Here is a 13,998-nt window from a genome sequence, read left to right as displayed (position 1 = left end):
ATTTCTCTACAACTCCCTAGAAGTCTCACAAGTCTGCAGTGAGAAAACTTACCTTGTTTTCTCACTCTCCAACCAGGCTGTCACATCCACATATACATTACACACATACATATATTTATCTGTATCTACCTTAAAATAGTATTCTGTTGTATATGAGGGATGGATCAGTTAAAATAAAGGTATTCCCAAGACTGTCTAGGTACTCCCTAGCCAAATAGCATCAACAAGAGCAGTATATTTCTCTCAAGAACATAGAGGCTTGCCTGGAAGAGTAGAAATATTCTCAGGTACAGAAGTCAGCATAAAATAACAAGCTGGCCATTTCAGGCAGGTCTGATCACTGCCCTTTGTGAAGAAGCATGGAATAGTACTAGCATTTAAATGTGATATTGTTCCTGCAGGAAGTTGGGCCTACTTCGTCCAGGGTAATTTTCTGGCTTTCTTATTCTGCACTTGTGAAAAGAGCCCGGTGGATACCTAGTGTAGTTAGAATTTCTCAAACCGAAGTTGCTCATAAGTCTGGACATTTCTAAACCATTTAGTAGCCTTGTTAAGGGTATTTTCTTGACACTTGGGCCCACGTAACATTTTCCTTGCTGAGTGTTTCAGGTGTAATTAATGGTGAACAGTGTGGTTTCTCCTAGAGAGGTGCAATTTCTTCTTTCATAGCATCTTTCCAATCACAGCCTGCTCAGAAATAAGCTTTCTATTTTTATCATGGGTCAGAAGCACAGCTTGTGCTGATTAACACAGCTGCACTGAAGGCTTAGATACAGCCTCACACAGAAGCCACTATCCAACAAAGCTTGGATTGTCAGATTACGTGACAAATGTGTGAACATATTTGTGGGAGTCCCAGAATGATTTATGTCTTTTTGTGGATGCTAAATGCAGGTAGAATGAACCTTCCACAACTGTATTCTGGAAAGAGCAATGTTGAAGATGATAAAATTGAATTAATTTCCCATAGACCCACAGTTTTCTTGTGGGATCTTGAAGAAAATTAATTTTAACTTAGTGATTTAAGATTTCCTCTATTAAGAAGTACCATAACTGTCAGGGAATATTTGCAGCACCAAGCAGTTCTGTTTTGTTTTCTAAAGGAAGCTTTCAATAATAGAAGTGAAGTAACTACAGTTATTTGTAGCTGGAAAACTGATGACTCCGACTCTATTCATACTTTTGAAAGACTGTTTCATGAGACTCATCAGAGCTGTGGGTGGATCTGTAGAGGAGTTTGAAGTCAGACTTTGTACACAAGGATGCCTGCAGTGGTGTCTAATGATTGACCCATCACACACCACTAATGGAATCTCCTTTTGGAGATTTTTTTTTAATCTTTGTGTGCTGAGGCTACAGCAAAGATCAGAAACAGGGAATTTCACCATTTCTTTTATCTACAGAGATATACTACCAGGTCAAATAGAACTGCTGAAGCAGCACTCTGCCTTAGAAGGGGAAAGAAAGTACTGGAGTTTGCTTTGACCTTGCTACACCCCTGTGTGTAACCATTTGTAACTGGTGACATTTTCCCATCAATAACAAAAGGGTATATTCCCAACTTCATGAACAAGACTGGGGCTGCATAGCTCCCATGAATGCGAATAGGAATACAGCCTTTCTCTATTCCCATGTAAGTTACTTTGCATATCCTAATAGGGCATTCTCAGTGAGCAACAGGGTCAGTGTTAATCACACCATGGCATTCCAACAGCATCTGCATGGATCTGTACCACATTCCTCTTGGTCATGTTATTTCTTGTGTGGCCTGATCAGAGCTAGGAAGTTAGGTATATAATGCTCTTTCTCTTCAAGCTAGGTCTTATAAGCTCTCAGAGATAAGCATTATACCCTTGATAGCTCAGCTATCTCAGGTGGCATAAAAGAAGCAGGATCCAAAAATTCCTGCTAAGGCTCCTGTGACAGTGTTGGAAACAAAAAGTTTTAATAAAAGGCAAAATAAAAAAACTCTTTGCAGAGAAAAACCGAGCCAGGGCAAGAGGTTCTTGCTCTTGCTAAAACACTTCACAAAAGCGATTTACTTCTTTTGTTCTCTTCTTTTTCTAGTGAGTTGCTTAGGCGGGACTTTTTGGCTTCTGTCCAACTGGCCATCCTTAAGTTTGAGATGAAGTCCCCAAGGTCCTATGAGGTGTCTTTTAACCAAATTGAGAAGAGAAACTTCTGGGCTTTTTTCCTTTTTAGGGAGACAAAGGGTAACTTGTTTATTCTGTCAACAGGGGGCCCATTCCTACAGGTATACACATAGAAATACTAGGAAGATCTTAAGAAATTATTAGAAAGGAGTTGTAAAGAAGATGTGGAGGGGCTGATATAACTTGTTAGTAATTTTTTATTAAAATGACTATTTTCTTTCCATCTGGAAGCTATCCCATGTCATGAGCCACCACTGTTTTTACAAGTCATTCTATGATTTGGTACCACCAGTCTAGATTTACATTTAGATAACTAGTGTCTAAATGTATGTTTTAATTCCTTGAATGACGTTATAAATTTTCACTCATTAAGAGATTCATGTGGAAATACATATACAGCCTTTGTCTGTCTCTGCTTCCCTGCTTGGTAATTGGGAATGGTAGTAGAATTGTAGGAAATATTAATGTCAAGGTAGCTCTGCAGCTCCAGTAAAGACCAAAGGAAGTTATTAAGACATGACTGTAAGATGCAGTAAGAGGAATTTCTTAAGATCTTTATAAAAGTATGCAAGAATCAAATAATGCTAAGTCTATAGACACTGCACAGTCTGTTCTCTGGTAGAAATATTTGCATGTATACATTTAGCTATAATCATAGACCCTTAATATCACTAAGTCCAACCATTGATCCTCAAAACTACCATAAATCCTTTTTATTTAGCAAGGGTCCAACCACAAAAATGGGTTAAAAATGACCACAGAACTTAATTGTTTTATTTATTATTGTTATGGTTTAAATGACAGTAAATGAAAAAATATAATTGAATTGAGACTTTATTTTCCCTGAGTAATATTTTGCATATTTGCTGTTCCCCTTTGGTTACTTGACAGGAATCAGTAACATTTTAAACTAACTGCATTAATTGAATGTGTATCCATTATAGAAATATGCTGTGTGCCTTCCACAATGCAGCCAGTAGGGTGCATTGGATTTTGGTATTTTATTTTCAAAAAACTGTAAATAACTTCATATTTGCTTTGATTTACTGCTTAAGTACCCTCTGAATAAAAAGTCTATGGAAAAATGCAGTATAGTTTCTTTAAAATGTCTTTTGACTTATTCACAGATGAATTTTGTTATTAGATTTGGAATTCCTATCTCTTGATGAATAACTGTTTTGGTAATGTAATAGATGAAATTATTTCTGAAGTGGGTTTTTGAGATTTTTTTTTTTTTTTTGGTTGTTTGGGGTTTTTCCTTGGGGTGTTTTGATTGGTTGGTTTTTGGTTTTGTTTGTTTGCTTTAAAGATTATCATAAAGTCTTTCCAATTTTTACTGGATGACTGTAATAAATCCAGTCAATAGCTATTATTATTTCATATGTTTTCCCGGAGTAAAGTAAAGAAACCTTTCAGTATTTATGTTCTTTCTCTTCTGAGGGAATATTTGCACTGTCCTAATCTCTTTCTCTCATTTGTTTTTAATTAAATAAGCATTCAGAGTTCATTGAGTTCTGTTTTCTGCTTTCTCTAGGTCCTGGTTTTGGGGAATTTGATTTATTTAGATCCACTTTGGGTTTCAGCATTGTTTTTAAAATGCAGATACCAGTATTTATGCAATTTCGAATATCCACCCCTTTAGTGCCATGTACAAAAGTAATTCCACCACCTCAATGGCTTGTCGCTAATCTGCTGTTGATGCATCTGAAGATGGTGCGTGCTTGTTTTTTCTTTCCCAGTCACAGAATCACATTGGACACTTATAGTGAGCTGCTTCTCTGCTTGAGTTTCTTCAGATGAAAATAATTCAGAAGACCTTTATTTTATCTTTGAAGGTATTCAGCAGTGTTAATATGCTTGTTTTAATGGAAACAGTTTACCAGGTGATCTGTATTATTGTAATACTCTCATTCCCATTCCACTAATATTGATAACACAAACATTCAGTTATGAGTTTTGTATTTTCAGGGAGAGAGTGCAGAGATCTATTTTTAACCCTTGTTGAACTATATGATACAAATATTTTCATGTCTTCATAATGATATTCTATGACTGTGACAAAAAATACTTGGGTCTCCACATCTTCCCCTCTTGCAGTTGTTTTTGAATGTCAGTGTGATTTGTCCTAAGAGCCACACCAGGTAGGAATTACAGGAGAAATGGGAGAGCTCTGATGATTACAATTGACTTTGGTACTCATCAGCATACAAAAGGGTATAAATTGCTGCTGGATCCAGGGCTAGTGGGGCAAACATGTGGCTGCAGGCAGTTTATGTGTAGATCTCCCATTGGTAGGGATGCCTACAGGGTGTGTCCAGCCTGAAGGAAGGGAATACTTCTGTGTGGGTGAGTAAAAGCAGTAAGATCTGGTCACATATGGAGATAAAATGCTAAAGTAGCTCCATAAGTGCTTTGTTGCTTTTCAACTGTGCATTCTTGTGGTGTTATATTTTAGTTGAATGGCATGCTCTGTCTCACCCCTGGAAAACGTACGGTTCATTCCAAGCCTGTGATCCTCCCCTGCAGTATCCTGTGTCTGTAATCCCATTGGCCCGATCTGTTCCGCGCCCACTTTGAATCTCCCTGTTCAGTGTGCCGGGGGGTATGGGACTCTCTCTCTTCGTGGGCTCTCCTGGCTGGTGCTCTCTCAGCCCCTCTCTCCCCCTCCCCTTTCCCCCCTCACTCCCCTTTCCCCCCTCTTCCTCAGAAACCATGCTGCCTCCCGGGGGTAGGACCCCCAATAAACCTTCATCTAATGAGCACCCTCAGAAGCCGTGCGGAGTCTCCTTGCTGCCTGCTGCTACCAGCAAACTCACAGCCTCTTGGAGTCCCCTCGGGGATGCACCGCGACACATCGCCTAAGGCTAAAATCTGTAAACCTGTATGTTTCTGAGCTTGCTGATATTATAACCCTTTAAACGTGGTTACATTATATACCATATTGACAAATGTTGTATCTTCATTGATACAGACTTTCCTCGCTTGCAAGTTTCTAGGGTGGATGTATTCTGTATTGGAACATTGTTACCTACAGCTACAGCTAAGAAAAGCTTTCTGTGGCAAACTGTCCTTTGGTGTCATTCCACTGAGAAGTGGGAAAGTGCCCTCATACTGGTGTCGGTACCCCTGCAATCCTGTCAGCTCTGCAGCTGCCTCTTCCATGCCTCTTGTGTTCTTACCATGTGAGCAGAGGCCTATAGGCAAGGAAGAAAATTCTCTGAAATATCCTAGCATTACTTTCATCTTTTGTTTTAAGCTGTTTCTGGCTGGAAGAGTGGTATCTGCTGAGCAGCTTTTTATCAAAGGAAGAGGGAATAGTAGCAGGGAGTGGGAGCAGGACCAGGGAGGCTATCTCATGGAAAGGGTCAGATTCAGAGTCATAAAAATCTTCAATATAGAAACAGGTGTGACATCCACAGCCTGCTGAACTCTGTGTTTAATGAGCCTTCAATTTTCACCTATAAGGGCATATGGGTCTAAATGAAACTGTTGGAATAATACTCTCTGCTCCTGATATTAGTAAAAAGTAATAATATTGTAGTTGTAAACATCTTACTCTGCTTGCTTTCAAATTTTCCATATAAAATGGATTACAACCAAAAATATATATAGCTATTTGTAATCCCAAAAACTTACCAGTACACAGCTTAAGAAATATTTGTTTTTCATACAAAAAATGTTTATTTCAATTTTGCATCTGTCATTTTTGGATAAATATAGCATATTTTAACAAATATGAAAGTACATGTAAAATAATCTCATTCAACTTTTTAAAGCACTTAACATATGATTACAAATATTCAGTTTATGACATAAATACGAGAATGATCTAGTAGAAACAAACTCTTTGAAGGGAGGATGTTCATGAATTTTAAAATAGATTCCTCCCACCCTTATTTTCTTACAACCTTTGTCTTTCTATTTGATTCAGCTTCTATACTGGACAGCAGAACACGTCAGAAACTTTTAAGTTCTTTTAGAGAGTATCAAGCATGTGAATGCAAATGTGTTACTAGTAATCTTCATCAGGAGAGACAGTAACATAGCTCACATGGCATCAGTAAAGTGTTTACAAGGTATTAATATGACTACTGTGACAAGTTGTATTTAATGGGAAGCAACAAGGAGTTTGTTTTATTAGTTTCCTCCTCCCTCAAGTAATAAATCTTAAAAGCTTCAATATTGATTTAATGAAATGAATGGTTGACTCGTTCTGGAGAGACTGGCAAATGGACAAATGCTTCCATGGTTACATTTAGCTATGCAGTATGGTTACTGAGCTTTGCTGGTTTCCTCCCTCTGCCATTGAAGTAAGATAACAAGCCACAGGGGAGCACCACACATGGTGAGCATAAACTGGAAACAACTTTAAAAGATCAAGTTAGCTGATCTTATACAGATTTTAAACAATATAGGGTTTATTATGTTATGCTCTGTGCCCTAAACATGCATTTCAGTAGTTTCTCCTTAGTATATCACTTTCCCATGGAATGTTTTTATTTCTTGCCTAAGCAACCTCTCTTTTGATTTGGAATGCCACAAATTAAAAGACCATGGGAAAGTATGTTTCATAGTACTGTTACATGAGTTATATTTTTGTAGGGATATTTATGTATTAAATGATGTGCCCGCATTAATGTGGGCCTCTGCAATACCTAGATAGCAAATAACAGATCATGTGTAGAACTTTTATATGCAGTTGCTTTAGGATCCTTTGAGGTATAAACATAATTAAATGGTTTTATTTTCAATCTGCTTGCATTTGAGGTACTCAGATTTCAGGTGTCATAGGGAATAAATTATTGTAAATGCATTACATTTTAGAAAAACAATACCAAACAATGACATACAGTTATTTCATTAGAAATAACATTTTAAAATGTTGCGGATAAAGTATTATATTAATAGAAAGAAATCCTGAATGTCTTCAAAGCACAAATGAAACTGTATATATGAAAAGCAGATTTACTGACAATAATTACATTTTTTCCCTTGGAGACCAACTCCAAAATAAGCACTGTATTAGCACTGTTAATTGTTTTCTTCTCTTTGTGCTTGACAGTCCTCAGAAGCACCATATCAGCACTGGAATGCTAAATTGTTTCAGCACCTCTTTGTAGAGGCAAGGATGAATGCCAGGATTCCACACAGCCAGGAAAATAAATTTATAAACATGGAAGATAGTAAATTCTGAGACAAAAATTCTGGCCTTAAAGCTTTCAACTGAAAGTTTTTATTTGTTGTAGGTACTTAATTTCGCAGTTTCTCAAGTAATTTGTCTTTGATCCTGAGGGGAAAAGGTAATCAATTAGTGAGAAAACATGTCAATATTTCACTTAAAAATAGAAGAGTCAATTCTTAAATTGAATATTATAGGGGATTTTTTGTTTCCATGTAGTTCTTTTCCTCATTTGAAAGGAAGGAAACAGAATGCCTAGTTGTGTGTTGAGAAAGCAAGTTGTTATATGCAGCATCTGGAATCCTCTTGGTTTTATTTTTGAATAGTTTTTGAGGACTTTGAAATTAAGAGCAAATTAGATGCAGGAGATATGGAAAAGTTTTAATATTTTTATTATGTCTTACCTTCAGAAAAATGTTCTTTTGGTAACCATTCTATTTGAATTTACAGTCTAGTGCTTGACATACTCAGAGGTTGTGTGTTTTGATGAATATTTTATGAAAAAACTACTTACTGGCTGGATAGAATGTACATTGTCACTGACATGCTGCAAATGAAGGGGTGAACACACATGAAGAAGAAAGACTGCAACTTCATTTAGCAACAGTAAGTGCATAAGAGAAGTGGGCAGACAGGTCTTGACAAGTTCTCATCTTGCTGTTTCTCTATGTGGCACACAAGCCAGTAAGCATGCATGTGGTTTGAAATGAGCGATGTAAACATTGTAAGACCAAACCAACCCTTGACCGATGACATTTTTCTTGCATCATTAGAGTGACATAAAATGATCTAAATTGTCTCAAAATGGCATGATAGAGCTTGGTCACCCAAATCTAAGATGCACTGAGTTAAAACAAGGCAGTTATTTTCTCACAAAGTGTTCATTTTTAGTACAGTTTAGTATTAAAATTGACATTTTTAAAGAGCCATGTCACTTTTTGTGGAAGTCTTGTCAAATGAGAGATCATTAATCAAAAAGCTATGATTATATGAGTAGTGTTTCTGCTGTAATGTGAGTTAAAATATAGCAGCCTTTAATTAGCAGACATTAGGAACCATTTACTTTTTCCTAATACTAGGAATAATTCAAGATTTTATGTTAAAAGCTCTTTTAAAATGTTAACATCAGCACTCTTTATCTGCATACAAGTAAGGAGCTGTACCATAAAAAGGTTAACCTTTATGAAGTTGATCATAGGAAACATAAACAAATTAATGTTTGTCCACTGAAAAAGAGCATGATGTGCTTGCAAGTTCTCATTTTTCAGTTTCTTAAATCCTGGACATTACTAAAAAATAGAAGATCAAAATCTGATTTTACCTGCGTATGTCTGCACATGAACTAGTCTGGCATAAACCCATTAGTCAGAAGCGTAATACTCAAATTTTGTCATACAGTTTTCTCAGTTTATTAGACTTGTTTGCATTTGTCTATTTTTGTTTTCTATTTCCTGCATGTATTTGTTTATTTATCAGGAACCTATGCAGTAAAATTAAGATTATGACATTAAAGCACTCCCAGCCCAACAAAAGGATGTGGTAAAGTTCAGGAAAAAGAGCAGTGCAAGTGTCTGGCATCAGGTGTCACTCAGCAGTGGTTTTGCATTTCTCTGGCATTAGGTGGCTGGATAGGAGTCTCTAGAGAGTGCAGGTGGAACAACCAAAAAGTGATCAGAAATTGTTGTATCCCAGGTGGGTTTGCTTAGGGGTTTTAACAAATGTTAGATAGGTTCTATGTACACCTATTTTCCCCTTAAAATGGTTTGCTCCAAGCTGTCTGCTATAGGAGCTTTCACCTGTCAATCTTGTAACCACTCCCTTCTTCCTCTTGGAAAGTTCTGTATCGATCACCCCACCTCTGTAATCCCATTTGTCCCGGAACGCTGTACACACCCCTGTTATGTCCCCATAGGATGCCGTGTTCCTTGTCACTCCCCTGTCCTCTGTCCCCATTGGGTGAGGGTGGCTTCCGCCCCTGTCAGCCCGCCCCCTGTTTAATCCCCTGTTCCTTCTGCCCTGGTGCCAATTTGTCTGGGCAGGCTTGGGAACAGCTGCATTATCCACCACTGCAGTCACGCGGGAAATAAAGAGTTCTCAGTCACGTGAGCAGAGTGCGCCATTCTCTCACCCTTTGTCTCGCCTCAGCGTGAGGCTACAGCACGGCAGACCCACGTGGAGGCTCAGCCCTAGAGCTCCACACCCATGCGGCGGCCCCAGTCTGGCCAAGAAGCAGCGCGCTAGCCAGACACCCCTGCTGCCCGGGACCGGGGTAAAGAAAAACCGAACACTGCAAGAAGTCTCATTTCACATTTTGAAGAAGAGACAGCCCAACTGTGATCCTAAGATGCTATGGGATAGTAGGTCAGAAGCCTGCTAGTAAGACTAGTCAGGTTGTGAGATGAGCACACCTCTTTGGTTTAAGTCTTGGTCAGTTCTGCCCTCTTTTGAAGCCTGACTTAGCATAGTTCCTGAAGACTATGCTACTAAAGCCATGTTCTATAGTTCTGGCTGCTGTTTCTTTCAATACTGCCAGTTGGATGTGGTCCCCAGTGTGACTCACACTAAATAATAAAAGAGAAAGGGAAATGAAACCTAGATGTCAAAAAAACAAACAAATCAGAATGAAAAATTGAGCTATAACTGCACACGCTGCACATGCACAGGGAAGGATATTGGTGTTTGTTGCCATCTCTAGCATGGTCTGTCTTGCAAAAACACTCAGCACCATGGATCACCATTCTAAGAAAATCCACTTAAAAAACAAAAACAATTAACAGCTGGCTACCAAGACCAAGTGAATTTCTTGGAGGAAAATTTTCTGTCTTGTGATTGTTCGGTGAAGAAGCAAGATCAGCTTCAGTATCTGCCTATACCTGCTGGATATTATGTATTTTTGAAGTGCATCCTATTGGAAAGCTTGATTTATAAATAAGAGGTAAAAATAACTTGTCTGTTATATCATAATTAAGCATTGATCTATGAAAGACCTATGCACGTGCTTCTTGTTCCTTGTTCTGAGTAGCTGAACCTGTGCAGGACCAAAATTCCAAATTTTTTTTAATCTCTTTGGTACTGGCATCCATATAGGTTCTTAGCACAGAATTCTGAAGCTTGGATGTTGCAGGTGAAAACACAGGTTAATTTTAGTGGCATTTATGAATAAAAAAATTATTATAGCTTTTATATTTGGTTTCTTATATTTATTTAGATTAAAATTTCAGTACCTCTTACTGAAAACCAAATGGCACTGATATAACAGAGTGTTTTTTTCTTCTTGCTCCTTTAAGTCATGTATTCTTTCTCAGGGATTTGTTTCTAACTCTCTCTTCTGTGGTCTTTCCTTTCAGATGATGCCAATGAAGGGAAAAGGCAAGGTTTCAAAACAAACAAACAAATTGGAGTCTATTGTTTCTGGTGCTTTCAGTATTGGTTTACTTGCAGCAGAGCCATTTTTTGCTTACGGAGTTTTAATGATTTCAGAACAAAGTGTATCCACACAAACAAAGAAGTGAGGTGTGTACTTAATGCACCCTATTTATTGCTTTTATTGAAAAGAGAAGCTAAGGCTGACCTGGAGGCATAATTCTGTGCAATGCCAGATCTATTGTAGGTCCAATACAAGTCCTGATTGTCTGTCTCTGACATTTGTAAGGGTTGGGAGTGCAGTGTGGGCTGCATGCAGAGTTATTAAAAGTGTATGTGGAGCATCTGATGTCAATCGCCATCATCCTTCCAGCTGCTTGAGGACTATCACTGACAAAATCCTATAGTATCTCTGTCATCCCCATGTATAACAAAAGGAAGCACAGATCTCTGGAATGGTATGATGAAAATGAGAAAAAGTAACTAGGAAATCCTCAGGGTTAGAGAGAAAACATGGAGTACCACATGTTGAGTCAGCGGGCACAGCAAAAGGTACAGTCATTTTGAGTCTGAATGCAGTTTTGTGGAAAGAGCCTATGAGAATAACTGTGTGAATTACTGAGCCCAATTCTGGGTTCTCATTCATCCTTAGTTTTCTAGCTCAGTAATTAGTAATGTTTAATATGCTCAGGCCTTCTGTAATTGAGAATTAATGACTGATAAGGCAGGCTCTCTGATAGCTGGTGGGAGGTGAGCTTTGTACAGAAATGGATGAAAAGAGGAAAACATAAGGTAAGTTATATAATCTGAAACAACTTTGTAGAATAAAAGATAAAAATAATCTTATACCTCTAGTATCCTTTTGGCCAGTTGATCCTGAGAGCAAAAACAATATGGTATCTAGATTTTAAAACTGAAATATAATAACAGTACAGTGTTGAAAAACATGCTACTTATCTTTCAGGTTCTGCCTGGTGGAAAATTCTGCACTAATAATATTGGCATTGGCTTTTGAAGGAATTCTTCTTGCCTTTTTTTTTTTTTGGTAAGATTTTTTTTTTCATTTTGGTGCTGGTACATTATGTACATGAGGAATATGCATAATAAAGTATTGATCAAAATATATGGTCAGATATAAACCAAGGTGAACTAGTGCAAGATGTGATTGAACATATAAAACAGATTATCAAAGAGAACAACCTGAATTCCTTTTACAAGTACAGCATAGTTCAGCATAGCTGTTTAGAAGAAAAAAATACACTTGAGTTTTTTTTAAAAAGAGAATTTTTATAATGTTTGGTGAATCATCCCAATATTTCCTCAACTCTCAAGAACTGGAGTTTGCTCTGATTATTGATGTCTACTTTTCCATATGCATATTAGGTTGTCCATGCCTTTATCGGTTATACTGCAAATTTTTATTTATCAACATTGATTTTCTCTGTAGCTGTATACAGAGTAAATAGAGAGATTCTTCTTACCTAACAAAGCTAGGTAGTAGTCTGAGGTAACTATCTCTATTTTGTTAGAGGACGGAAATAACCACCTCTTAGAGGCAGTTCATCCTATCCTGCTATGAGTCTACACTAGGCTAGATGGCTTGTTAGATGGAATGCTTCTACTTTAAAGCATCATTTTTTATAAGCAAAATGTTTTTAGTAAAATGCCTTTTACTAAGTAATTTTTCTAACCTTTCACCATTCTCTAGCATCTACTTTGCCTTTCCATGTTTGTTTATATTATTCCCAAATTATCATAACTCAGTACAGATTGATGTAGTGACTAGGCTAATGATATCAGGAGGCATAGAGTACACTAGATTCTGTCTTGGTTTTGCCTGGATACGTCTGTGCTCTATATATTCCTTCTCTCCTTTACTGGATTTAAAAAAAAAAAAAAAAGATACTTATTTGCTATTAGGTGGGAGAATTTGTGAGTTTGGGGGCCAACACTGACAAGATCTGAGTCTACCCTGAGCACTGAGTAGCTGTGAATTAAGATGAGCTGCATGTTCGGGTGCCACTGAGATCTTGAATCCAAAATCTGTCATAATCCAATAATAAAATCTGTCAGTTTTGCTGTGCAGAGTAATACAGCAGTGCAGCCCAAGCTGAGTGGAAGACCTGCCAAGGTGCTGGCGGGAGGGGCTGGCTCTATCTCAGCTACGGCAGTGCAGCTACAATTGCTGGGCTTTGAAAAAATTTTGTCTTCTTCCATCCCACCCCCTTTTATCTCCACAGCAGTGGGAAGGCAGCAGCAGTCAGGAGAGGGAGGAGAGTGCTGGGCGCTGCGCAGAACAGAGGGAGGAGTAGGAGACAAAATGCATAATACGTGAGTAAGAGGGGGTGTGCAGGCAGCTGGCGGAGTCCGGAAGACGCGGATGTTCAGGTCCCAGGGTCCAGGTACGTTTATTTTCTCCCTCTCTGAGGCAGTAGTTGCTTTGTAAGCATCCTGTATCAGCTGCAGAGATGTTCCCTGTCCAGCCCGACGTTCTGCAAGGCAGCACCTGTTGCGACAGGGACGGGGTTTAGCAGCGGAGACACTGAGCCTGTCGCTCATCCATGAGGGGCTGCTGCAGGGTGACAGTCTGCTAAGGTTTCTGTTGTTCCAGCAGCTTCTCTTTCTGCTCTGCAAAGCCGGGCAGCTGGAGACATTAGTCTTTCCAATGGAAAATTCTGTTCTCAGGGGATTCTATCAGGATGCAGCTCAGTCTGAAGCCAACAATTTTTGACTCTCAAAAAAGAATAAAACTTTAGCAGTTTAACCTAGGTGAAAATAGAAGGGGAGGAGCTGCCTATGCACTGTGTATTTTAAAGGAGAGTGAGTTGAAAGTAAGAATTTTTCAAATCATTGTCTAATAAGGAATGAGTTTTAAACATTAATAATTACAATATGACATGTAACTGATTATAATTAGAAATACTTCTTTTGCTTCTTGTTTTTGATGTGTTGATTCTATGTAAAACATTGCATAATTCACTTTTACTAATCCAGATAAGGTTAAGATTAAATGTATATGGAACTGCTTGCCAAAAATCATTGTTCTTTAATGAGTCTGTAAGCACTTTATAGTGCAGATGTGAAATAACATGTGATTTAAAAAAATCCTATTCATTATATAGAAGCCAAAAGTGTTTTGTTTGGTTTTTTTTGTTTGTTTGTTTGTTTTTTTTCTTGATAGTACTTTATACTTGTTTTCTAGAATAGATCTTTCAGTTAAGTATTAAATATTTTGGGACTCTGCCATGAGGACAGCTTAAGAACTGAAGATAGAATGTGATATATTTAGTTTATCTGGCCCTT

The 13,998-nt window shown here is 38.0% G+C and overlaps 1 protein-coding gene and 1 long non-coding RNA gene across 4 annotated transcripts in view; one reads left to right on the top strand and one right to left on the bottom strand.

Annotated features, from left to right (window-relative positions):
• ADGRV1 (adhesion G protein-coupled receptor V1) overlaps positions 1-13,998 on the top strand; it is a 305,664-nt gene that overhangs the window by 885 nt on the left and 290,781 nt on the right. The window contains exons 2-3 of one of the 3 annotated variants that reach the window (XM_068175721.1): positions 3,893-3,988; positions 12,936-13,097. In XM_068175721.1, the coding sequence (XP_068031822.1) occupies positions 13,076-13,097 (22 nt within the window). In that variant the 5' untranslated portion in view covers positions 3,893-3,988; positions 12,936-13,075. Of the gene's footprint in view, positions 1-3,892; positions 3,989-10,678; positions 10,846-12,935; positions 13,098-13,998 lie in introns of those variants that run through there. The other 2 variants (XM_068175718.1, XM_068175720.1) reach the window with 2 other exon arrangements.
• LOC137464407 (uncharacterized) overlaps positions 1-13,998 on the bottom strand; it is a 234,906-nt gene that overhangs the window by 95,933 nt on the left and 124,975 nt on the right. The window lies entirely within an intron of this gene.

Source organism: Anomalospiza imberbis, chromosome Z (assembly GCF_031753505.1).
Source record: "Anomalospiza imberbis isolate Cuckoo-Finch-1a 21T00152 chromosome Z, ASM3175350v1, whole genome shotgun sequence".
Lineage (NCBI taxonomy): Eukaryota > Metazoa > Chordata > Aves > Passeriformes > Viduidae > Anomalospiza > Anomalospiza imberbis.
The sequence above is the reverse complement of the archived record's forward strand: the minus strand, read 5'-3'. Positions and strand labels throughout refer to the sequence as shown.